The 27,238-nt window shown below is 32.5% G+C and overlaps 2 protein-coding genes across 4 annotated transcripts; one reads left to right on the top strand and one right to left on the bottom strand.

Moving 5' to 3' along the window:
- Positions 1 to 744: 744 nt before the first annotated feature.
- On the bottom strand, positions 745 to 10,558 carry LOC106669869 (chromatin-remodeling complex ATPase chain Iswi). The gene is made up of 18 exons (XM_014399692.2): positions 10,193 to 10,558; positions 6,535 to 6,603; positions 6,313 to 6,470; positions 6,016 to 6,255; positions 5,800 to 5,941; positions 5,453 to 5,740; positions 5,323 to 5,391; positions 5,150 to 5,259; positions 4,912 to 5,077; positions 4,699 to 4,839; positions 4,445 to 4,639; positions 4,088 to 4,366; positions 3,671 to 4,024; positions 3,485 to 3,610; positions 3,178 to 3,429; positions 1,810 to 1,970; positions 1,457 to 1,729; positions 745 to 1,083 (listed from the first exon to the last, which is right to left on the bottom strand). The coding sequence occupies exons 1-18, from the start codon at positions 10,232 to 10,234 to the stop codon at positions 1,077 to 1,079; spliced, it is 3,072 nt and encodes a 1,023-aa protein (XP_014255178.1). The 5' UTR covers positions 10,235 to 10,558; the 3' UTR covers positions 745 to 1,076.
- Positions 10,559 to 14,117: 3,559 nt separating this feature from the next.
- LOC106669839 (aladin-like) lies at positions 14,118 to 25,943 on the top strand. Of its 3 annotated transcripts, none has more exons than XM_014399623.2 (11): positions 14,118 to 14,202; positions 14,803 to 14,931; positions 22,411 to 22,535; positions 23,297 to 23,438; positions 23,516 to 23,691; positions 24,251 to 24,401; positions 24,510 to 24,679; positions 24,738 to 24,959; positions 25,088 to 25,216; positions 25,284 to 25,368; positions 25,433 to 25,943. In XM_014399623.2, the coding sequence occupies exons 2-11, from the start codon at positions 14,809 to 14,811 to the stop codon at positions 25,568 to 25,570; spliced, it is 1,461 nt and encodes a 486-aa protein (XP_014255109.1). In that variant the 5' UTR covers positions 14,118 to 14,202; positions 14,803 to 14,808; the 3' UTR covers positions 25,571 to 25,943. The 3 variants fall into 3 exon arrangements, with proteins under 3 accessions (XP_014255109.1, XP_014255108.1, XP_024082022.1); XM_014399622.2 differs by lacking the exon at positions 14,118 to 14,202 and adding an exon at positions 14,328 to 14,519; XM_024226254.1 differs by lacking the exons at positions 14,118 to 14,202; positions 22,411 to 22,535.
- Positions 25,944 to 27,238: the final 1,295 nt, after the last annotated feature.

Genomic DNA, 27,238 nt, shown 5'->3' with positions numbered 1-27,238 from the left:
TATTCATTAACTATAATATTATTTAGATAGACTTGCTTCACACCTGCAAAAGCTTGCAATGTACCTTGAAAAGCTAGAAGTTGTGATTTTTTTTTCAAATTGTTTAAAACTTTGGATTTAAATTGATACTTCTTAATTATATTGCAATGATGAAATTGGCTTTTTATTGTCTTTTACTTTAAACTAACCACCCTTAGGTAGAAAAAAAAAAATAACTCAGTGATTATAGAGTGGCCACATTTTTATTTTTCTTAATTTGAAAGCACATCCTAACATACAATACAAAAATCCCAAAACACTTATTTTTTGTAGAAACTTCTTTTATTATTTTGTTGTTCTTGGTGACTAACATTGTTGGTTTAATTACAAAAAATATTATAATTTTTTTATTATAAAAGTTACTAAAACATTTTCAACATTACAGAAAATTTTGTTGAGGTCGTGAGGGGATGATTCTGAAGAATGACCATCTTAATGTAGCCCATTACTAAAGATTAGAAAAAAAATAAAATAAAAAAAGATGTAGGAACATTGATAGATGAAACTGGTGAAAATTAGACAGGATGCTCTATCGCGAGAGAGAGAGAGAGAGAGAGAGAGAGAGAGAGAGAGAGAGAGAGAGAGAGAGNAAAAAAAAAAAAAAAAAAAAAAAAAATTGTTTGCAACAAAAAGTAGTAACCAATTTTTTAAACAAAATTGATAGTTAACAAAGAAATTAATTTAAATAAAAAATTAACACCTATCTTAAATTAACGTGAAACACAGTGGAGACAGTATAGAAACAATAATTTAAAATTAAGACAATTTTTTTTTAATGTCTTATATTTTTATAAATAATTCACAAATATAAAAGTTAAGAATTTTCAAAAACAAATGAAATAAATTTGCAATTAGTATTTAAAAGTTCATCTATTTTACTATTTCAATCAGTGCTATTTATGGGAAACTGATATAAATAGTTGTGAGCTTTTATGTTTTTTATATTTACAGTATTGCATTTAATAAAATTTCATCCAAGGTTGTGAATGGCTTTGGGGGGACAAACCAAAATGAAGGTTGTACGTTCTGCCTCCTTTTTACACCCTAAAAATTAAACAAAAAATTAAATTTAAATTAACATAAAAAAAAATGTTTTGGCGAAGGTGATTAACCTGTAGATTAATCTAACCAATAATGGAAAAAAGTGGCATTGTTTGAAAAAATAAGAATACAAGTATGATAGTGTCAAGCTACAGATTTAAAACAAATGAGAATTTAGGGATATGATGTTTTGGATTGAACAGTATTCCTCTAATTATCATTGCATAAAAAAAAATTGGTTTTAAAATAAATCACTGACTGGCAGATTTTTTTCCTTATTTTGGTCCAAAATTTACACAGATTGTGGATTAAATTAACCAATATTAATTTTTTAAAAAATCAATCTCGATGAAACTGTCGAAAAACATCAACATACTTCTTTTTCTTCTTGGCAGGGCTGTTTTTGTCGTTGTTTGAATTTGCCTGGACCGGCAATGGAGGAATGTTTGAATTGACACCGTCCGCCTTTCTCTTAGCGCCCACCGCCCCTCCTCGGGCACCCCTCCCTTTCCTTTTCTCAGCTCTTTCTCGTTCTTCAAGTTCTTGATTTTCCCTTTCGATCAACGTGATCAGTGTGTTGCATCTTCTCTGCAACTCCATCGCTGTTCTCGACTTGATGAACCAATCAAATCGAAATTGAGGAGAACATCTGTCAACAAAGGATTTAAATTTTTGGATTTTTAAAGATATATATATCGGAAAATAAATTAATAGAGTATATTAATTTACCTGACCATAGCCCTTAGTTCTTCATATACATTCTCTTTATCAAAACCTAGTTTATGAAGCATACAAACAAGGAATCTATCCTCTTCTTCAGTGTAGTTTTTACCTTTATTTGTACCATAAGCAATGCGAAGCTGATGGAATGCAGCACGATATCGACTCATCTGTGAAAAACAAAAAAATAGATCTTTTGTTTATCTTTCATATATGTACAGTGAAATCCTCTATAACAAACACCACACAAGAACAGTGTTTTTGACCATTATTGAGGGATACTTCAAGTGTTTTATTTTATTTATTTTTCATAAATGTTATGCTGTACATGACAAATGTAACGTTTTTGTATTTTATATTTCAATAAACTTTATAAATAAAAACATTTTACAATAAAATAATAAATAAACGAATTTTAGTAGGTTTTTTAAACATGGTAATTCATTTTTTGCCTAACTTATCTTTACAAGGCTCAAGAGAAGTTACACAAAATAAAGGTGAAACTTGAGTGCCAAGAGTGCACATTTGACCAACACAGACCAAGTAAATAGAGTAGTAATTCTAATTTTTATTAATCAGTGTCAACTAGATTAGAGCAAAGGGGCAAGAATTTTGGTTCCTCTATGAAAGAGAATCTTTAAAAGAAATGAAGAACTAGAACGTATGAAGATGTTTCCAGAAAAAATAGCGGGGGGAGAAAAAGAGCAGTCAAATGCCTGACATGAAAGAGAAGCTTTTAAAAAATAAGTAGGTACAGTTCAGTACCTATGTAAACATCCTCAAATGAATGCAGAACAGGTTTTGTAAGGAGGAACAGAACTTCTGCAAAAAGTGCTCTTAGAAAAGGGCAAAGAAAAGTACACAGAATTTCCTAACAGCTTGACCCAGAAACAATGCTTAACTTATTACTTCTCAGTAAAACATTACATTTTGATTTTGATTACATGCGTAACAGGTTTTTGACTTTAAAAAATAAAATAAAATAAATTTAAAAAACTATATACAAGACATAGATATTTTAAACAGATATTTGTAATATTTCTCAACTGATTTATGTCGATTTTATCACGTTTTTCAACAGGAAACGTACCTAAGAATATAGTGATTTAAAAAAAAGTTGAAAAGTTTGGAGATATTGGCATTTATTCTTAGGAGGGTAGCATGGTACTTACTTGTGTTAAATTAACTTTTTGAGTGAATATATACCAGCATGGTACAAAAGGGTTGCCAGAGTAGATAGAATGTACAGCAATTAAATTAGTTAAAAGTATAAAGTTCTGTATTTGAACATAAGATTCTCATAATTCGCAGTTAATGAGGAAACCGTAATTCATTGCACAAAAAGTTGTTTTTAAATAATTTTGAAAAAAGACTAACCTTAGTATCAAGTGCTTTTTTAATGCTGGCCCTGCGCTGGATTTTTGCCTCCCCTCTATCAATCTGACCCATGATACGATCGATATCTTGTAACTCGTTACATCTTTCCCAGAATACTTCTGAGTATGCCCTTACTTCCTCGGGAGTTTTCCCTTCGACTTCCTTTGAGATGTTGTCAATGTCATCCCTACCATATTTTTCATTAGCTTTTATAAACTGGTTGAAATCTCTTTTTGTCCAGTTTGTAAAGCCCTGTAATCAAGAGTTTATTTTATTCATTTTTTTAATGTGTATATTTATATATTACCTGGGTGAGAAGTTTTTCTTTTTCAGTAAGCTCCTCCTCTGTCAATTGTTCTGCATCATCAATTTTTCTCTGTTCTTCTTTCTGAATTCTGGACGCCTCAGAACCAAGTTCTGGATTTTTTGGTACCTGCAATAAAAAAAGAATGCCAGTCAATAATAAAAATAAAATAGGACTTCTTTTATATACCTTGTAGCCAACTGATTTCCTGAAGTAATAAATTTCCTGATCAAGAAGTTCAAAGAGTCGGGGTGGAAAAAACTGAAAATCTTGGACAATAGGCTGCTTAGGCGGCCTTGGAGCTTTTGGGGCTTTAGGCTCTGAAACTCTAAGAGCTTCTCGGAAATAAGCATCTACAGCGTAATTAGCCTTCCTTTCTCTTTTCGGCGGTTCAATCCAGTTGCCAATTCCGAGCACTTTCTGCTTTTCTCTATAATCCTCGCCTTCGAACTGGTATACTGATTCGGTTGGGGCCTCCATCATGAAATCCTTAAGCGATGAGTCGACACCGAGGGACTCCAATTTTTTCGACATTTCAACCGTCTATAATAAAATTTTTGATTAGTTATTAAATGACCGTTTTAATGAGTTTTATAAAATATAAACCTTTGCTTCTCCTCTCTCAAGAATAGTATCAATATCCTCGTCGGTGATTTCTGAATCTTTACTGGCAAATACGTGATGTGCACCGTGCCTGATCATATTTAACATCTCGTCCTTGTTCAGAGCTGCTTTATTGTCTACCAATCGACCTTGCTGAATGACAAGTTTATCCAAGCGCAATTTAATCTCGGCTCGTTCCACAATTTTCTCCTCGACTGTATTTTCCGTGATCAATCTGAAAACTCTTACTTGCTTTTTTTGTCCAATACGATGTGCCCGGTCCTAAAAACAAATAAAAGACGATAATTATAACCGGTTATTGCCGAAAAAACAAATATACTCTATTTTAATTCTATGTACCATAGCTTGCAAATCCATTTGAGGATTCCAGTCGGAATCGTAAATAATTACGACGTCTGCTGTAGCCAAATTAATACCCAAACCTCCAGCCCTGGTCGATAGCATGAAAATAAACTTTTTACTATTTTCTTCATTGTACTCATTAATCTGTCTTTGTCTGTCCTCATGAGGTGTGTTACCATCTAGACGACAGTACTAAAACAACAGGTTGTTACTAAAGCAAACAAATATTTTGTATAAAGTAAATTTTTTACGTTGTATCCTCTCCAGAAGCAATAATCCTCGAGAATGTCAATCATCCTCGTCATCTGACTAAAAATCAGAACACGAGAACCTTGTTCTTGGAGTTTAGGTAATAGTTTGTCTAAAATAACCATCTTTCCACTGTTATAAATCTAAAAAAAAGTCAATTATTAAAATAATTTAATAATAATAGTAATAAATAATTACTGAATAATAATTTTTACAAGATGTTCATCTGTTGTGTAAGGAGGGCCTGGCTCAGCTCCATCAAAAAGGTAAGGGTGATTACTACATTTTCGAAGCTGCATCAAAATATTCTGCAATCTCATTTTTTCAATTCGACCTGCCCCATTTACAATATCTATATCCTTCATCAAGACTTTTGTGTACCTAAATAACAAAATAAAATAAAGTTTTTTTGTTTTTTTTTTTAATAATTTCAAAAGAGTGTAATATACTGACCACTCTCGTTGCATTTTACTAAGACCGACATAAATTTTAACTTCTTTTTTAGGCTTCAGTTTCTTTTCCACTTCTGCTTTCAACCTTCTTAAGAGAAAAGGCCTTAAAACCTGTATTAAAAATGATATAATATTACTCTAATCATGAATTATAAAAAGAATCAATTTACTTACAGCGTGAAGCCTTTCTACAAGTGAATTATCGCCCAAAAAGCTATTAGTGTTGAACCAAGAATCAAAATCCTAAAAAAGCAAAACCGTAAGAAAAAAATTATTGTAAATTATTATTTTGTTGCAGTCTTACATCCGATGAGTTGAATACATCCGGTAAAAGGAAATTCAGTAGAGACCAGAGTTCATGAAGGTTATTTTGTAGAGGTGTTCCTGTGAGTAAAAGCCTGTTGGTCGTTTTAAATTCCCTTACGATTTCAGACAGCTTGGACTTCTCGTTTTTAATCCTATGGGCCTCATCAATAACCATATATCGCCAATTAAACTTCTTGAAGACGCTCTTTTCCCTTATTATCATTTCATACGATGTGACACAAACGTCCCATTCTCCAGGCATTAGTTTTTCCCGAATAAATGCATTCTAAAACAAGATTATTTATACAATACACTATACTTTTATAGATAGATATTGATACATACTCTTGTTTCTTGATCACCAATAAGACAAACAGCTCTGAGAGTGGGGCACCATTTTTCAAATTCATTCATCCAATTGGCTAATGTTGATTTTGGCACAATTACCATGTGTGGACCTGGTATATTTCTATAATGCTTCATGTACCTAAATGAAGAAATAAAAAAAGTCAATAACTGCTAAAAAATAAATTTATGATTAAACCCAAGTGATAAAATTACCCGAGGAGTGAAATTGTTTGGAGAGTTTTGCCGAGACCCATTTCATCAGCTAAAATACCATTGATACCATGTTCATACAACGAAATCATCCAGTTAAGCCCTCTGACTTGGTAATCTCTAAGCTGCCCTCCTTTGATGTAAAATGGAGACGAGTCAAATCGAGCAATTGTTTTTGGTGTTGTGTTATTTTCAGCGAGGAGTTCTTCATCCTCTTCTTGCTCTGTCATCCGATGCCGGTGACTAAAAACAAATTGTTATTTCACCACATTCTATGGTAAAATAAGCATAAATACTTACTCTCCGGCATCACCCGATTTTATGACTTCTTTCTCTTTCCTCGGACGGCCAGGCTTTGGTTTCGTCGGGCTGTTTTTGTTACCCTGATTGGTCATGAAATGAGAGAAGATTTCTGTCTGTTTCAGAAGGAAATCAAATCTCTTGGCTCTGTCAGTTTCCTTGTGTTGAAAAATACAATTTTAATTGTCTATTTACAAACCATTGTTAATTTTTATTACTTACAATTTTGGTATCAAAATCTTCAACTCTGCTTCCCACTTTAGATGTGACATTTTCGGCTGAGAACTCACTCTAGATGTATATAAAAAGAAAAAAATATTAAGATCAGACATTTCTAAAATCAAAATAATAAATAAAAAAAATAAATATTATAGTATTTTGGCAAAACAGCCCATTTGTTTGAATCAAGCAGCCCTGGACTTTTTTATTCCCCGGGATCTTCACCTTACAATGATGTCACTGTGCGCTTAAACTGTTGGGACCCCCCCCCCCTTCTGAGACCCAAATGCCTATTTTGGCACCAATGTTTTATAATATATTGTTGTCTTAAGTACATCTAACTTCAGATGCCCATTGATGTCTTGTGGCATCAATGTTTTGAACTGTCTTACATCTAACACCCAGCTGCCACTTTCAATAAGAATTTTTTGTTTTGTTGTCTAGTGATTAAACTTTTGACAATTGTATGGTTTGCTATCTTGTGAACCGATTTATGCTTGGATTATTTATGACAAATTGAAGAAGCTAGAATAAATAATAGAGAAATAACTGTTATTATAAGGCAATAGTTTTAAGGAATTTTGGACTTCTAAGGAACGGTTCCAAAAAACCTGGAGGATGTAGAAATAAATGCAACAAGCAAATAGCCCCAATAAATAGCAAAAAAGATGAAGAGTTAGTTATTGAGGGAAAGTTTTCATACATCGTCACCACCATGATTTGGGATTGCGTCAACCGTACCCCCAGAATGGCCAGGGGTCTTGCATGTTAAACTCAAGGATTTGTTTCCAATAAAAACCGGAGGTTTGGAAAAGCAAATCAGTAAAGGCAAAGGAAGACAGTGGGGGGAAGAATAAGAAGAAGAAAAAAAAGATGTTTGATAACAGAGTACACACATGTTACCTCATGTTATTTTGGGTCTTTATTTCCATGTAAATTATAATCAAAATATGATAAATGCTGAAGAAGCTTACAATGTAAGTGAAAAACTTCTAAAAATAAAATAAAACTGTTGGGCCTAAAGGTTTTAGTTTTATTGATTCAATTAAAAAAGTATACCGAATCTTGAAAAAATCAAGTTATGAGTGGGAGGCGAGGGCAGGGACAGGGAGAGTCAACTGATGAGGAGAGTGGTGACCACGAGTAGAGAAGTAGAGATAAAAGTTAAATAGAATTGACTGTTGAGACCAAGGAAATCCAAGCCCCACCTAAAGGCAGACTAGATGGGAAGAGAGTTGTGACTGGAGTTGAGTAGGCACGGGTATAAAAGTACAAAGGCAAGTCAAATAGTTGACAATCACCAGTCGAGTGGACACATAAATAGCAAAGTAGAGACAAGTCAAATAATAATAATAATAATGTGTGGTGTTTAGTGACTGTTAATTAATGATTATTTTTAGAGATCATAAGATGCGTCGCATCTTCAGGGCTCAAAGAGTGTTTTCTGTGTAGATGTGTCATTGCTGTGTGTCGTGCTGAGAGTGCCCGAAGAACACAGGAAACAAACACGTTGAGACCTGAAGATGATTTCAATAAAGATCAAAACACTGGCACGATAAAAAAAATGTTTTTTTAAACCCACATCACACCAGACTGCATCTCACGATCTCCAAATAATAATAGTAATGCTTAATTGAACTTAAGAAAAATGACAAATGTGTTTTTAAAGCAAAGTATAGACACATTTTGTGAATAAGCTCACTCCTAAAGTTAAAGTTTGTGGCTGACTTGTTTGTTACTAATTTGATGAATATAAATATCGACACAATCTGGACAAGAGCAAGTATAAATGATTATGAATATTATCTCTCTGGTTTTCATATTTTTAAAATTTTTCTCCACATGTAACAGAAACAAGCGCACATGCTAAATGGCCTTGTAAAGTGATAATGATATAGAGCCTGTGCTATTTATGTCATCATTATGTTTATATTAATTTGTTTAATCTATTTATATTTTTGAAAGGATGTTTTCTTTAAAAATTTCGTAGCTTGTTTATCATAATGGTGTCATCTCTAAGAATTTCTGGAAGAAACAAGAATCTGGATATAGATATATTACACAAGATCGTTTCAAAAGTCTTTGTGCATAAATTTTTTTTTTTAAATTTCAGTATAAAATGTAAACACGAAAATTAATCCTCAAAATATAGGTCATCATTATCAACTACTTTACCCATCTTTCTGCCAAAAGTTGAATTTGGTGGTGATTCCAGTGCTTGATTTTCAAGGTGAAGAACTCACATCCTAATTTGATATCCTCGTAATTTTTCAAGTTCCGGCCTTTCGATAATTAAGCCATTGACCGGAAAAGACCATGGTCAGATGGAGCAGAGTCAGGGATGTAAGGAGTGTGGAGCAAGATGCTAACACTTCATTTTTGAAAATTTTCTTTGGCTAAACGTGAACCATGGACAGGAGCATTGTCTTGCTGAAAAATCACTTTATACCGATTGTGCAAAGGAGGGTACGCCTCTTTGAAAACCCCAATACCATTTAAGTCGTTCACAGTAAAGTTCTGTGTCAATAGCCCTGCCATCTGGTACTTGCTCAATGTGCAAAACACCCTTGTAATTCCACCAAACACAAAACAATCTTTTTCCAAATCTATCTTATTGAACCACTGCTTGAATCTTTTGGCCTTGCCCCCCCACTGTTTTCAGTGAATAGGATTTGTTTTAAATATCTGTTTTTCATCATCATTACAATTCTCATGATAGATCATCATCATCTTTTGGATTTTGAAACAAACTTTTACAGATATCAATTTGTTGTTGAGCTTGGGCAAGTGACAAGTCATAAGAATCTGATCTGAATCATATATTTTGGACATTGAGCTTTTTTAAATGGCGGCTTACCATTGCAGTTGAAACTCCCATTTTGGACGATAATCCTAGAGGTCGCATACGAATTGACTGACTCGAGTAATTCAGCATCATCCGACCAGATCTAGGCTCATATTGAAGGCTGTAATTGCAAGAATTGAACAGCCTGAACCTAAACTCTGCACTCTTACTATGCACATTTTCACCTTCCACTGCACAAATTTTCTCGGCTGCTGCCTTCACACTTAGTCCTTTTTTCCAATAGTGCCTCAGCAGACAACGAATGACAATTTTTTCTTCCGACATTTTAGGTTGGAGATTTATAAAATACAAAGGCAGAGTCAGTTGGTATACATAATTAAATAAAGGATTAGTCAAAGTGAAACAACGATATAAGCATTGTTTACATCAGTCGTGTAAGGATTAAAATGGAAACTTTAATATCATCAATTAATTAATGCACAAAGACTTTTGTAAAGACCTAGTATATCTGAAACATAAAAATGTTTACACGTTTGTTATGTGATTCACAGGACTTGATAGAAATTTTCTCGTGTAAATATATTAAAAAAATAGATATAAGTGCAAAGAGTATAGTAACAGAAATAAGTATTGTACTAGATAATGCGTGGAAGGTCTGTAATTTGGGTTTATAAGTTTATCAAGTAACAAAGCTTTTTTTTTTTAGGAAAAATAAACAATAGTTCGACGAAAGAAATCTATTTAATGATTTTACGACAAGGTTTGAGGTAAATGAAATGAAATTAAAGTAGAGGTGTAAAAGTCTAGACATGCTGGAAACAAAGCAACGGGTTGGCGCTAAGTTGTTAAACTTACGGAGTCCTCGACTGTGTCGGCCGGCTCCTCCGCTTTGGACATTTTGACCAGGGTCGAGACGAGTCAAAAGTCGGTCCGGTCCGATCAGAACTTTTTCACCTTTTTTAGAGTTTCAGGAGGAGAAAAGGCCGGTTTATCGTACAACGATACAACATAAAAACCGATTTGATCAGGCAGAGAAGATCGTTTGAGACATGAGCGACAAGGAAACCTAAGCCAGAGGCAGAGCCAAAAGCCTAACAGCAACGGTAAAATGGCAGTTGCCAAGCCTAATTCTGATCCTTTGACACGGCTTTACTTGACATTTTATCCGATCTGTAAGGCTTTTATCTTCATAGGGGAATTATCAAATACATTTCTGTAAAAATACAAAAAATGCACTTTTCACTTTTTTTTCTTTTCTAAAAACGAGTTGGCTTGATCTGATAAGCACAGTCGTCTGATCCGTCCAGCGCGCTATTCGAATCATTGAAGCCATACTCGTGTCATCTACAATGTGTTATTTAAAAAAAAAAAAAATAGAGCATTTTGTTATTGCAATAAACAAATCAAATATTTTTTAATAATTATAGAAAACAATTTTAATAAATAAAATCATTTTTGACTTGATCTGCTAAGTTCTTGTGAGTACTAATTCAGTTTCATACCAATAACAACNATTCGTTCAAAAGTATATGTTTAACATCAGTTTAAGTAAATTTAATTTTAATTTATTTAGAAAATTAAATATTGTATCATTAATACAATTATTATTTATTTTGATTAAAATTAATAATTGATGATATTTAATTTTAATGCATATTTCAAATTGTTTCAATTAATTTATATTAATAAAAATGATTATAAATATTAAATCTACTGTATTTCGTAGTCCGATTGACCAAATAACTTCTTTCAATTAATTAATCTTTATGTAAGGTATTGGTTGAAATGAAAAATTGTCAGGAGTGGGATTCGAGCCCATGACCTTCGGCTCAATACGCCGTTGCTCTAACCACTTGAGCTCTTGTGACAGCTATCACGCTAGCTATTATAAACATTTCTAAAAGTATGTACTGTTTTAACCTTTATTTTATAAATTTGTAATTGGGAAACTGTAAAAAATAAATAAATAAGCATATCAAGTCTGCTTCCTCCAGCATGCCATTCATATATGGGAAGTCATCCACAATGTAATATAATCTAATTAAGGTTTTTAGTTGCGATGAAAAAAAGTTAATGGCATGAGAGGGATTCGAACCCACGACCTTCGGCTAGATACGCCGCTGCTCTACCACCTGAGCTATTGTGACCTCGATCCACTCGGACATCAACTCCCCATCTCAACCCCACCTTATGAGTTTTCCCTCCTTTTCTCATTTTTCAATTTTTCTTGTGCCATTAACTTTTTTTCATCTCAACTAAAAACTTAATTGTCTTGTATTAATTGGTCAAGCGGACCACGAAAATAGTGAAGTAATATAATCTGTTATAAACAAACTTTCTGATTATTTAAAATAAGAATGGAATAACTATTTCCATAGCCTTGTTTTTTTAAATTTTAATAGACTAAGAAATATATATTTTTTTAAATATAAATTTTGAAACATACAATTTTTTAAATAAATAAAACAGTTTTGTCTTTATCTGCTAACCATATTTAAGTTTTTTTTCTTTAGGATCTGTTTGAATCTTGGATGCATTCTCATAAGATCATCTATATTGTAATATTATTTGTTATAACTAAATTTTTTATAATTTATTAATGACTATTTTCATAGCTTTAGGATATTACTTTTTCACAATAAAATTATTTTTTGACTTGGTCTGCATGCATGTTCAAGTCTTCTTCCCCCAGTGCACTATTTAAATTTGGGAAACCTTCAGTTATAACCAAATTCTTTACTACTCGTACAGTCACCAGGCTAATTTATATATAAAATATATATATTTTTTAATTTCAACTTTATTTTTGCACAAAATACATTATGGTTTAGATGATTAAACATGATTTACAATTCAATGGTTATATATATTGAATTCAATTAAATATGGTTAAATGGAAGTAGCAAACACGCCAGTGTGTCTTGTAATGATGGTTTTGCTTGTATGGCCTGTTTCGGCAAAACCAGAGGTTTCCAGATTAAGAAGGAAGTCCAGGAGGTTCGAAGACGACCGTGGTAATAATGCATCATTTTGCAAGCAATAAAAAATTTCACAATTAACATTTATAAACAAAAATATCAATATAATTTTCACATTGTACCATGTGGGTATAAAATATAATCTCTTGTTATAATTAAGACTAGATTTAAGAGAGCAGCGATGCTACAGTTGTTATAAATTTTACAATATATTTTATACTTTGTAACAATTAAAAAAACAAAACAAAACAATCTGACTCCATAAAAATTTCACAAAATATATTAGTGACTTGTTAGAATAATAATAAAAAAGTTTTTCTATGTGAAATTTATTAAAACCCATATTTCACATATTAATTTTACCATCTTCCAAATGATAAATAACTCTATTATAAAATGAAATGTGAAAATAATTATTTAATAAAAAATAATATTCCTTCTTAGAAATATTTACAGATAATTACTATTAATAACAGCAGAAAACATCTGATTCCAAGGCAGTTGAATAGAATATAAATTGAATGCTTCCAACCAGTAACATTAGAGATCAGGATCTATCAATTAGTAATACTCATACCTCACAGCGCTTCATAAATGTATTGTATTGGTGTAGTTTTGAGCCATCACGAATATTGACTTTTTAAAATTGAATACCTTTGTTGAAACGAGGACATTAAGGTTACCGTTAGCACTTTGCCAAAAAACATTTTGTCGTTTAACGACTCAACTAAGTATTTAGCTGCTTTTAACGTGTGTACATAAATGATGCAGTACTGAAGGTCAAATCCTTCAGACGCTAAATCATAACAATCAACACTTTCCAGTTCATCTTGCACATAGCGATTGATCAAAAAGCGTACGTCCTTCTGTGAGTGATGGTTCGGAAGGCCACAGACGAGAACATCATGAAGAGTAAACTTTTCCGTGATCGAGTCTATATAAAGATCTGTCAAATGTTGAATACAAGGAATTTCTAAATGTTTTTGTTTTACATTCATGTCTATGCTGAGGAGTACTGAATCCAAACTGTTAAAGTCAAAGACAATTGCCTTGACGATTCTGCTCATTGCTTCTTGATTTTGCCAAGCCCGGTTAGGCTTGACATAACGTATAAAAACAAAACCTTCTTTGAGAAATGGCAAACGCAATTTAGAGACGACAGGTGCTGATTTTTCTTTAGGCTTAAAATTGACTTGGGATTCCAATCTCAAAACTCTTTCTAAAGTTTTCTGTTCTCTTATATCTGTACACTTTTGAGGCTCGAGCAGCCTGTTTTGCCTTCTGAGCCGAGAAAAAAATATTTTCTTCTCAGTTTCGGTCAGTTTTGACGTGATGTTGTAAGATGGGAACAAGTCATCGTTGACCATCGCTCTGTAGCAGTCTACAGCTGATCTCGCCGTTTTAAATAAAACTTGCAGACCTGCCTGGTCTTCTGAGACTGCTTCGAAAAATTTGAATTTCATGAATGTCTGTGTGACCAGTTCTGCTGTTTGGTGGGTGCGATTCCTACACCATACTTTATACAATTTAGAACTCTCGCACTGTAAACTTACAATTATCAGATCGTTTTGAACACTTTTGTCGACGTAATACCTCTCTCCGTTAATCTCACAAGTGAATTTCGTGTCAGTCTCTTCTTCCATCTCGTCCACTTTCGACTTGCGCGGTTCCTCGTCCTGTCCATCATACATTTCCGTTTTTAGTTATATTTTAGTTCAATTTAGTTAAAAATTGAAGAATTGTGTGTTTTGACACAATTTTGTTATGTTATAAAGGAGAAAAAAATTAAATTGCTTAAAACCTGCTGCGTTCATGAGACAATTGGAGCCAAACTTTCGACCTGGTTATAGCACACGACCACACGTTCCTGACAGAATAATATAAACGGTAATATCGGTGAATATAAAAGAATATCTCAGTTTTTTATTATGTATTTATATTTTTTCGACAGTTTAAAACATATTTTACAATAGAATTTTTTAAATTTAATTTTTAATTTTTTTTAAAACTAACGCTATCTATTTTTCACGTGTGTCAACAAGTCAACACAACGGTTAGCCGTAAGCCGGATACTTGGATGACAACAGTAGTTCGTTAAATGTTTGTTGTCAATTAAAAAAAAATCTACCAAAATTGATGAATTGGTCCTTGTTGGGCATTTGTGAATCTGAAAAGTTCTGATTGACATGTACAGAACATAAAAGGTACATTTGTTCTTTATTCACATGTCGTTCTTTGTTAAATAATCAATTTATGTATACAATTAAATAAAATGCCGGTGAAAGGGTTTTTACGCAGATATCTATTTATTTCACAAGATACAAAGGTAGCAGTTTAGAAAATACGTCGGTACAAACAGTCCTGGTCTGTTTAGTTTGACTGATTCGTTCAGACCAGTAAGAACATCCTTTAGTAGATGTCCTTACTGTTGTCACTGTTCTGCAACACAAAATTAAAGATTTAATATAAACAGTTTTGATTTTCCAGGAGAAAATGTGTTCGCTTTCTGAGTTTCCACTTTACTCCAACGAAGACCAAATACCGTTGTGTGAGCTGGATGGGAAAATACATTGCTCGACGAGTGATTTCTTGAACCTTCATTTGTACACAAATTGTGTAAGTATTGATCAATTTATATGTTTGAAGGACTTGATTGGTTTTTTTGCACGTTCAGGCTTGCGGTTTGATTATGCTCGATAAGTCTTAATTCGCTTGTTCTTGCTGGTTTTGTTTAATTTACCTTTCAGTGGTCGATTTGTCACACTGAGTGTAAAACACAGACTAATGCTAAAACATTTTATACAAAACAATCGAGAATAAGCAGACCAGATGAGACAGATGACAGATGACACGGGTTCATCACTAGCAGACCTAAAACATAATAATTTCACTGCATTTAATATTACCATACCTTCATATTCCTTTTGTTAAGACCTGGGAGGGAATACTTAGGTATTAGTAAATAAGACAAGCTGTCTCAATCACATGAAGCATGTAAACCCATTTCCAACAACAAGGTCTGAATTGGCTCAGAGAGTTGGACGTGTGCGATCAGCCTAAACAGTTCTTATTTGTTTTGTACACTTTTCCACCATTTTCTAAATAAATTGGTTCACATCTATTTTATAAGGTCATGAGGGTAGGATGTGTGTGTGTTGCCATTTTCATTGTTTGCCATTCCTTTGGTGGATTAAGTTATTAAAGAGATGACTTATCATAATCATACTGAAGATGACATAATCCAGAAACATGTCTGACAGACGAACCCGGAGGATAGGTAGGTCAAGATGAATGATAAGGATCAAATTATCAGGTCATCACCCCACAGACCACTAGAGGAATTCTGACAATCAATATATGAACTTTTTTCTTTAGTTTACTTTTTTAAAATTATATTATTGTAATTTGAAGCAGTTGGAAGCAGCCACTTAGATTTCCTATGTTTTAAATCCTTTTGTTTATGTTTTAAATACTGACAGTTATTTTTGTGAGATCTGGGAGAGTCCTACTAATTGCTAATACCACCTTCCTCACGATTTTGATTCCTGAATAATATTGCTAAACCATTTCAAAATATGGTATGACTGGTGAAGTTCTCGCCCCAATATAGCCAGAAAAAAACCTTTTGTGTGGATCGACTGTCCCCAAATTGAAATAAAAAATAAAATATTCTTTCAATTAAAGTCAACTAAAAAGAAAGGTAAATCAAGCTTGCCCAAAATAACCAATCACCAAAATTCAATTAAAAAAAAAAAAAAGATGTACAAAAAATTATCTATTTGATCTTAAGAGAATCATTAGGAGCTCTTTTCTAATAGCCAATGTCTCTGGAACATCTGAAGGCACTCAGTACCTTCCATGTCGTCGCTCCCGCAGTAAGGAGTCCAGCCTGGGGAGGGGTCTCACTTCTGCCGAACCATTGCCCCTCAGGTGTCAACCTTAATCAATCCCGTGGTGACATCGTATAAACGATCATATATTAAGATTTGAAAACCCATGGCTATTTGTTTAAATTATATTTATACACCCTCATCCATTCTAATTCCCTAATGTGCCCTTCTTCAGCAATGTCTTAAACAATTTAGTAGATTATTGCTATTGAGAGAGCAATGAGCCTGTTGGGTAAATAGAATGGCTTCCTCTTATTGTGTTTGTTTATTTGATTTCATCTGCAGTGCATTACAGGCTCTGAAATTTATTGACAATTTTGTCTTTACTTCCGGATTCATTATTTTCTCGAGGCCAAAGATTGAAAGAATTTAATAAATTATTCCACTGTTTTTAATTTGTATACATAGCTTGGAATGCTGACTGAGTTCTTTTCTTACCGCTTGGAAGACTGTGGCATTTATCCAAGGTGGATTACTTTAAGGCTCCGTTAGTACACTTACACCGTTTCATTAATAATAATAAATGTATATATTTTATGTTCTCAGCTGGAAAAAAATCTCTTTGACTATAGGTTAGTGTCGTGTACAAAGAGAGTGAACTAAGGAGAAAGATGAAATTAATTTTTAAAAAACTGTTCTGCTGATTGTTAAACAAAATTGAAGAATATTTATCAAAGAGATAATGTATTAAAATTTTAAACCATCACTTTTGTCTAAACATAAAAAATTGTATAGGCTACAGTTTGATACATTGTTGTACACTTTTGAAAAGATTAAAAGATAGTTTTGATAAATTGATACTTGAGCTTAGTAGTATCTTCCATCTTGAGAAAATTTTTCATCAAACACAAATCATTTGTCACTGTCAATTTTTAAACAATTTGATGTAGACGATTTATTTTCATTTTAATAATCTCGTATATAAAAAGAAACTATATCGCAAGCTAGGTAAAACTTTTTATTTTAAATCGTAAATTCATATTTGTCACTTATGAAGTATATGATATAAACTTAAAGAATAATACAAAAATGAAAAATCAAAATGTTATTTACTACTATGTTTATGATGAATATGAGAGATTTGGTGCTTAGTTGTAATATACATGAACAAGAAACAGTCCAGCATATATATGAATATGCCGATGACATAGGATTCAGTAGTTATTGTATTGTAAGTGGAGTAATAGAAAGCGTGGATTCCAGGAACTACATGTTTATCAAAGGACACTATGCCATATGTGAATGTTTTTATTTTATCCGGTGCATGACTATAAACGTAGATGGTGTATGATATTATTATCGTATTGATAGATAATATGTAGAACAACATTACCGGAGTGTCCCAAAATGAGCTGAGTAATTTTATTTTTTCATTAAAAAATTGTTTAAACAAGGTATTTGTTTCTGTCTTGTGAATTAGGAATCGATAAAGTGTTCTACTCTTGAACGTATAGTTCACTGTGCCCATGCCATATGCCGATAAATCAACTGAATACGTTCCTGCATTCATAACTGTTGAAGATTGCTTGCCAAGTTTCGGCGTAGATAATTGCGTAGAATTTATATTGTATTTCTCAATCAAATCATCGTAAAATTTATTTCTTCTGTCTTTCTTGATGTTCGCTTGAGCTGATTCATCTAATTTGACAAGGGTAAAAGTAATATTTATGGGCTTAAAATGTGTCGATGTGTAACATATTACTTTAGTAAGGTGAATTATCATTTCTTCATGTTGTAAATGATTTTCAAATCCTGTCACCCTGATGAATCTGAATTTGTCACTAATTATATATACGGTAGTTTTAAGTTCATAGATGTACACTCTTTTCCAGTAGTTCACATCTCTATTCTGGACCTTCACCGAAAAACGAGTGTTATCTCTTCTTTTAACTGGTAAAGCCTTAATTTTTATAATTGACAAGGGTTTGATTGTTTTTGCACCTGTCCAAGAAGAATTTACTTTTATTGCAACCTGTAAACCATTCATTATTATCATATTGCCAGTGCCTGATCTTATTTGCAGTTGAAATGTCATCTCTGTTTTAATAAAAACATAAAGAGAAAATATAAAGCTGAACCCAAGCAAAATTATTCCAAAACCAAAAAGTTTCAGATAATTGAATCTTGTTCTCAAGACTAAAGGATAAATTAATCCTTCTAATAAAGGTATTGTTATTATCGTCATTGCACAAAGTGATATGTTAACAGTAGAGATGGATAATTGATATTCTGTATCTGTACTACCAGGTAATCTAATAAACCAAGGTATATATATGAATTGTGCAATTAAAAAGTACAGGATAAACGGTGAGAGGCAATATACCATTTTGTAAAACTTGTGGCTACGTCTTTGACTTTCATAAAGTTCGATACTCATTCTTTTTTGATTAGCCACATTTTTACACAGTACTTTATTGACTGCATTCATTTCATTGGGAAAAACGTTCATTCTTGGAGCAATTATAATTAGAAACACTATGTAAGTCAAGTGTAAGCCACAACTAACAAGAGAAAGTGTTTGTGGGAATGTGTCCTCGCGATAAAAAGTCATTACTGTTATTTCATAAATAATTTGAAATACGCTTCTTAACCAATACATAAATACACATGCCCTCCTTATTTGTTTTGTACTTTGAGGCATTGAGCATTGTTCAAGCACTAAAAACGTTTGTGCAGGGTTTACCACTTTACAAGAGTAAAAGCACATTGTAGACAAGAAATATAAAACAGCCTTCACCGTATAACTGATGCTATCACTCAATGAAATTGAGGTGGCTAACATTAAGGATCCACCAAGTGCGATAAAATTGGCATATAACACAATATAATATTTTCCCAAGTGAGAGTCAGCAAGCCATCCTACCAAACAGCTCAGACTACCGATGCAAAACTCTAACATAAGATCTTCTTTCACTGCATTATCTGATCTTTCGTTCAATTCATACATTTTGTAAAATTTAACATTAAAGGAAAATATGACTTGACAAAGTCTATTGATACAGTCAAAAAGTATAACTAAATTTACCAAACTTGTAGTGCTCTTTACTTTTTCTGTAAATTTTAATTTGTGCTCAGACATTTGTCGTCTGAGTTTCCTCCTTTCCAGTTCCTTTGCTAACTTATAATCAAGCCATGTTGGAACACTACTTTTTGATTTTTCGAAGGAACTATTTTCCTTGTCTTTATAATAATCGCTTGGTAAACTTTCTCTTGTAATACTGGGTGACTTTTTACTCCACTGTTGAGCAGGTCCTGCAGGTATTGACGATTCATAGGTAGATTTTGCACTTGATGTATCACGACTTTTCTTTTTATGCTTTTTATGCTTCTTTCTTTCTTGGTTCATTTCATCTTTGTCTACAGTATCTGATTGATTTTGAGATTTCTTACTTTCAGGATGATCCTTAGGATCTGGATCACTTTTTACAATTCTTTTTTTGAAATGCCTTTGATAGTGGCTCAAAGGATACACATCTTTTTCTAAACTAATATGTGAAAGTTGATCTTTATGGGTGCCAGCATTCAGATCTTTACTGTCGTTTGTTGGTGACTTTAAGGAACTTTTTCTAGCTGTGTAAGATAAATTTCTAATGGAGTCAACCTTATCATTGCTTGTAAACTTCTCAACCAAATGACCTTTGATTGCTGCATCATCTATCTCAGTGACATTTCCAAAATCAATTGATTTTGATTGTTTCTTGTGTATTTTTGGACTGTCATCTTTCGAATGGATATGTTCCCAATCTGGTACTTCTGTTATGCCATCTTTAGAATGTGTTGGAAGGGTTTGTTTCGTGGTTGTATCAGTTCTTGGATGTTTTAAATCAGTTGATGTTACTTGATCTATATGGGTGTCAACATTCAGATCTTTATTGTCGCTTGTTGATGACTTAAAGGAACTTTTTCCAGCGGTATAAGATAAACTTCTAATGGGGTCAACGTTTTCATTGGTTGTAAACTTCTCAACCAAATTTCCTTTGTGGGATGCACCATCTATGTCAGTAACACTTCCAAAATCAATTGATTTTGATTGTTTGTTATGTATTTTTGGACTGTCATCTTTCGAATGGATATGTTCCCGATCTGGTACTTCTGTTATGCCATCTTTAGAATGTGTTAGAAGGGTTTGATTTGTGGTTGTATCAGTTCTTCGATGTTGTAAATTAGTTGATGGAACTTGATCTTTAGGGGTGCCAACATTAATTACTTTTTTGTCGCTTGATGACTTTAAAGAACTTTTTCTAGGTGTAGAATATAAATTTCTGATGGGGTCAACCTTTTCATTGTCTTTAAACTTTTCAGTCAAATTTCCTTTGTGTGCTGCATCATATGGAACTTCATCTTTATGGGTGTCGGCATTCATTTCTTTTTTGTCACTTGTTTTTTCATCTTTGTTTTGTATTGTGTCTGTCCTTGGTTGTTCTAAATTAGTAGATGAAACTTGATCTTTATGGGTGTCAACATTAATTTCTTTTTTGTTGTCTTTGTTTTGTATTGTGTCTGTACTTGCTTGTTTTAAATTAGTAGATGGAACTTGATCTTTATGGGTGTCAACATTAATTCCTTTTTTGTCTCTTGTTTTGTTAACTTTGTTTTGTATTGTGTTTGTACTTGCTTGCTTTAATTTAGTAGATGAATCGTACTGGTTTTTCGATTCTTCTTTTGAAATGTTTGGGGTGGTTTTATATATTTCAGATGTAACTTTTTTTAAATTTCCTGTTGTACCTCGTTCAAGCTGTACATTAACTTTCTTGGTAACTGTTTGTGGCATTTTTTCTCTTTTCTTGTTTTTTGTCAGTTTATCATTATCTTCTTTCTTTCCTAAAGTGGAAGAATATTCATTTATGAACATCTTGATCGTACTTGAACTTCTGTGAGGGATAGTTTTTTGTTGCATTGGTGAATGTGATAGTTGTAGTGAAGTGCTGTTTAAAGCTTTTTCGTTGGTCATTTTTTGTGTGTTGTTTTTTAAATCCTGAAGTTGATTTGGGTTTTTAACCATACTTGTATTCGAGGGTTCTAAATCAACTTTTGGGTTTTCATTCATTTTAAGCTCCGATGCAAGGTTTGTAAGACTTTGTTTCTTCTCAGATGTATTTACACCTTTACTTGTCGAACCCTCTTCATTATCATTAAAATAACTTTTATCCTCGAATATGGTGTCTAATTCTGCTTTAGGAGGAAATGTTGGCTGTTCTTCTTGTTTATTTTTTTTTTGCTTGGGAAGCATTTGTTGTTGTTCCTTAGAATTGTTATTGGGCATTTTAAATTAAGTTAATCTTATCAGTAATTGATTGCAAGTAATAAGTGTGATTAGTGTTTCTTAGATCAACGTTTACCTTGCTAATTTCTTACGTCCTTCGTATCCAAATGAATTGTATAACTCATGTTTTAAGCATCAAATCATGTTGATTAATAATAGACAGTTGTATTTAAATGGCTGGAAATATAAATATTTGGATAATCTTTGTAACCTCTTAATCCAATTGCAGTTTATTATCATTAATGCCTACTTAATAATAATTATATTTTTTATAAACAGAAAAAAAAAATTATAACAGCTGTACAAAATCCAAAAAAGCATTGGCAAATCATTGTTATTATGGATGTTTTTACTAGACCATAGTTTTCAAAAATTTCAAAAAATGATCCATATGCAAAAAATCAATAGATAGTGTTTTAGTTTTTTATGCATCTAATTTTCAATTTATTTTTAATTAAAAAATCATTTCTTAAGAATAGGCAAACTTGGATTTTTAATTCTTTATATTTACTCGTATTTAATTTATTTTATTGTCTCCCTTGCAGAAACATAATAAAATCTCACATAAATTTTTCATTAACGTTTATTTTCTTTAATTATACATAACAAGAGTGAATCATGAATGATTATTATACATTTATTATTAAGCAGTTTACGATAATTAACCTAAATACTGTGTGTAGGGCAAGGGTTCCAAATCGAGTACTCCACCGACTAATAGAATGAGTGCAATGGTATAGGTGTGAGTGTATTTATTTGTGTGGCTGCGTTATAGAAGTGAGTTTTAGGCTAGATTATATTTTGCATGCTTTGGAGGCTGAAATGACATAGCTGACAAAAGCCCCTGTTGGTTGGAAAAGGTTGATAAGCAGTTTAATTATTTTTGTACTATTTATTATTATAGTGATTTGTGAATTTTTATGTCTCTAAAACTTGTTATAGGTTACTAACCACCCTAAAGTTGTTATAACGAAAGACATCATTCAACAGTCCTATGCTAAAGTATTCCCAGGCGATGTGTTTCTTCCTGGCTCAGATTCTTTATTTCAAAAGCTACAAGATGCTTGGTAAGCTTAGTAAATTAAAACAAAAAAATTACAGTTTATTATTTATTAAAATATTGATCAATATCCATTAATTGCAATAATAACTAAAGTTGTAGTTGTAAAAATTTACACAAAGTGTACAAGCAGCCATCTAAGTGTTGAATCCCTGATAAAATTACAAATCACAGAAAATTAAAATTCAATAATTAAATTACATATAAATTGAGGACATACATAAGCAATAAATAAGGTATAGCTTTAAAATGAATCACAAGACTTTAAATAAAAACAATTCATATGATTTAAAATATTAGAAACACCAAAGATCTAGTCGTACCTAACTATTGTTTGAAAGCTGTTTCAATATCCAAAAAATAGTTGGGTATAAAAGTAAAGAGAGTTTTTTTTCTCCCAGAAAGAATGTAAATGTCTCCAGTATTTTCAGTCCTGTAAACCCCCAAAACGTTTCAAAGGATTCATTTGAGAAAACCATCGACTCTCAGTTGCATTAGAAATAGTTTGTGTAGATAAATTGCTATGAAACAATGCTAAGCATTAAGATTAAGTTATAAGTTGACTGACGACAACCCAAGAGTAGGCAATTTTCATGGCTCGCTGTGAGAATTCAAATTTCAAGAAAATATTAGATCAATAATATTATTTATTTACAGTATACAAATTAACTCACCTTATGTTTATGATGCACACATCATGAATATTTAGTTTGCATACTATCAACAATTGTCAATAGGTTGGCATGTAATAATTATTATTGATTGTAGGCACGAGAGAGGGGTTACCAAGTTGTTTGAAATGCTAGAAAGCGAAAATAATATGGCCTTCAAAGTTGTTGGAAAGTTTTTTTGCTCTCTTCAAAAAACATATGAAAAGGCTTTTGATTTGTGTCCATTCAAGAAAAAGGAGGTAATATTATTTATTTATATTTTTCACGGGTAATTTTTTTTTTTTTTTTTTTAATGACACGGTTTTATTTTTCACAGCATTTTGAACAAAGAAACTCTTCAGAAATCGTAGTTTGTATGGCATGGCATCCTCGCTGCACCAAACTTGCCGTCGCTACAAAAGATGACATGATTACAGTTTATTCTAATAACTGCGCCATAACACCTATTCTTAAAGCAAAAGCTCAAAAAGGGGTGACAACAATTGCTTGGCGGTGTGTAGTATTGTTTTCATAATAATCCCTTATAGCAGTCCATAACTTTCATTATTGTTCTACAACTGTTATGATTGTGTAATAAAATTGAATCATGTAGATTTAATATTGAAGAGTTGAGCAATGTATTGTGCAAAGCTGGCTTAAACATACAATATTATTTAGTGCTAAATAAATTCAGTTACTGGATATTTGAGACCAGGTAAACATGTTGAGTGACACCGAACTTAGCTGCATTTTGATTGCTAAACATTCTACCTATGATGGATTATTTGATGAACTCCTTGCTATGGTTGCCGCTCAAATTGGGAGAAGAACCACTAATATGCTAGAAGCTACAGCTGATGCTATATTGTACAATGTTGTCTACACACGGTACAATATTTGCCATATTGCACAATGAATATTATATAAAAAATATTTTAACACAACATATTGCACAGCCTTTCAATATCATCTACATATGATCAATTTTATTGCACAAACTCAATTATTGTGCAATAATATTGTACATGTATGGACCTCTTAAGTATGATAATATCAACTAGTCTGTTTTTAGCCCCTTGACTAGCGGTGAACTAGCTGTAGCGTGCTCTGTTGGTGTGTACATTTGGACTATTGATCCAAATTCAGTCGTTTCAAGAACCTCTTTTAACAGCACTCTTCTACTTCCGGATAAATACGTATCCAGCATTTCATGGAGTCCTCAAGTAAGTGAGAATTGATATTTCTTCTAAACAAAAATTATATTTAATTAAACTAAACGTGCAAAAAATTTGTATATGACACATAGTTTTAGAATTATATTTGATTTTTAGGGAGATATTCTCATGACATGTAATGGTCGTGATTGTTTGATGACAGCATGGGATCCTGAGACAAGTAGATCGGTTATGTTGAAGTGGGGTAGTGGAAGCGGAGTTGCAAAATTGTCATGGAGTCCTGACGGTTCAAAATTGGTAGCAGCAACTGTCTCAAGAATGTTTCGGTACACTTTTATTTCCCCTTGGATTTTTATTTTATATTAAATTTTATATATATTTTAGGGTTTGGAATTGTTCCGACTGGAGTTATGAAAGTTGGTTAACTGTTGGTGGCCATGTAAGCCATTGTGTGTGGTCTAACGACGGGTTGGTTCTACTGTTTGCCACATCGACTGAACATTGTATTTATTGTCTTCCTACTGCCCAACACGTGTTTAAAAACCAAAAAAATGCAGGAGCTTACCTTGTTGCTGATCTAACCAGGACACAAATAGGATCTTCAGTGTAAATAGTTTTATCTTTTGTCTTTCTTTTAAGCAAAATCAAAATATTTTTTAAAGGGACCTGTTAATAAAATGTGCTTTATGTTCATAATAGACATTCATTATATTAACGTTTTAAATTTTTTATAGAGTTGGCGGCCAAGTGAAAGGATTGGCCTGGGACAAATCAAATCGTTATCTTGCTGTCATGTTTCAAGATTCACCAATTATAGCCATTTTCTATACCAATCATTCGCCACATTTTGAAATATATCCTGGGTATTTACAATTGTAAAACCTGAATTTTCGACATGTTTAAAGTTTGCATAATATGCTTGTGTTGCAGCTTCTTTATTTTGGGATTACCTCAAGAATTACCTTCATATATCTGCTTTCAGCACAATTTTACCAGTGGTGCTAATCTTACGATTGTAAGTTTACATTTTTTTTATTGATTTATTATTCTTGCAAGTACATTTTCTTTTCCTTGCACAGTGCTGGTCATCAGGAAGAGTGCAATACTTCCCCATGATATTTAACGTAGATGTCCAGTCAAGAAAACCAACCTCTGAACTTCATAAGTCAAATCTCCATGATCAAACATCTCTTTTTGTCAGTTTTAATTCGCCGTAATGATGTTCCAGATTTTATTACTGTTTTGGTTTGTTATGTTTTAAATTATTTTAGAACAATAATGTTGATGTTGGATGTGTCAATTTCTTCTAATTCCCCTCTTGTACGTAATGTAAAAATGATCATCTATTGATTTCACTGTGCTGTGAAATTCAATTACGTTTTAATTTTTGAAATTTTTTGTTGGCCTTTTGTACTAAACTATTTTAAAAATTAAAAAAAAAGGTAAAAAGCGATATTAAATTATTTCATTGAATGAAAACTATGTAGATGTGAAGTTTTCTATTAATAATAAATGTTTTGCATTTTAAATGGTCAGTGTAATTTAGTTTCAACTATTTTGGGGAAATAAAAACGAATTTGCAGATTGTTATTCCCTTCCCTTCCATTCCACTATAATTTTTAGTATTACAATAAAAAAACATTAAATCACACTTGCTGGGTTTGACTGCCAGACATGTTCAATGGTTGTTCAGTGCTGTGTAGTTCCTTTTATTTGTTTAAGTTACATCCAAAGAATGGGTAATAAACATTCTTAAATGTATGAATTCACAGAGATCATGACAAGAAACAGAAAAATAAATGTACACAGATATTATTTACTTAATTGAAAATACTACATAGCAGCACATGATTGATAAAACAGACTTACTCCATCAAAGAATGTTGTTGTCGAACTTGACAAAATAACACTGAAGTTGGCAAACAGCAGATACATATCTGATAGACCAAATCATCAAAACAGATTGAAATGACTAAACTCTGCACTCTCATCTATTTTGCAAACCCTAACAGATAGTCTCAATAATTAAATGAGCCTTCAGCCGCTCCTAGTTTCTCCTTTTGGCTGCTAACTAGACATTTGTTTTGGCCCTTACTGTCTGTCAGATGAACTGCCTGCCAGTCTCCATGCTGACTGTTTTCTTAATGACTGTTCTGTTTGATTTTCCAATCCTTCCTTTTTTTATTGATTCCCTAACAAGGAAGGAAAAGCAAAAACTGTTGGTCCTGCCAGTCAATGCCTGTACTGCAAGGGTTTTGGCCATGACCTGGCCATCCATGCAACCCTTTTCTAAGGCGCTCCCATTCCATTGTCCCTTGCCCTTTGTCCTTTGTTGAACCTCTGGTATAGGACGTACAAAGCTTATTTGGTTGGTGTAATCCAAAATTGATGGTGATCCTCAACTTGATGAGCCATGTCCGCAACGAATTACAACTTTCCCTTAATAAAACTAGTATTTTCCCCCTTATTAGTTGGGATTATTAGCTTGTTATGTTTTAGCACCCTCTAGGTTTTTGTGAAACATTCCTTTGTTCCCCACAGGGTTGTCAAATCGTCATATTTACTACTGAATAAAAAAATGCAATATTGTTAATACTCTTTACTCTTTAGCATGCATAAAAAAATACATACAAAATTATTTACAACAATTATTTTTAACATACTCATTCTAAGTTATATATACTTATATTTAAGACTGGCTTACAATGCAATTTGCAATTTCTTCTTGAGGTTTGTAAAATGAACATGTAACTCGATCATTTCTAGTAATTTTGGTCTGATTTTCCTGTTTTTTAGTCTTTCTGACTGATTCCAGTGTTTCATCATTTCCAACAGTGGATCAGTGATTTTATTTTGGTCTGACAGATCAACCTAACAAGGGTAAA

The sequence above is a fragment of the Cimex lectularius genome, unplaced genomic scaffold (assembly GCF_000648675.2).
Source record: "Cimex lectularius strain Harlan isolate CLEC.00 unplaced genomic scaffold, Clec_2.1 scaffold76, whole genome shotgun sequence".
NCBI classification, from domain to species: Eukaryota; Metazoa; Arthropoda; class Insecta; order Hemiptera; family Cimicidae; genus Cimex; species Cimex lectularius.
Note: the sequence above shows the minus strand (reverse complement) of the source record. Positions and strands in the feature narration are given on the sequence as shown.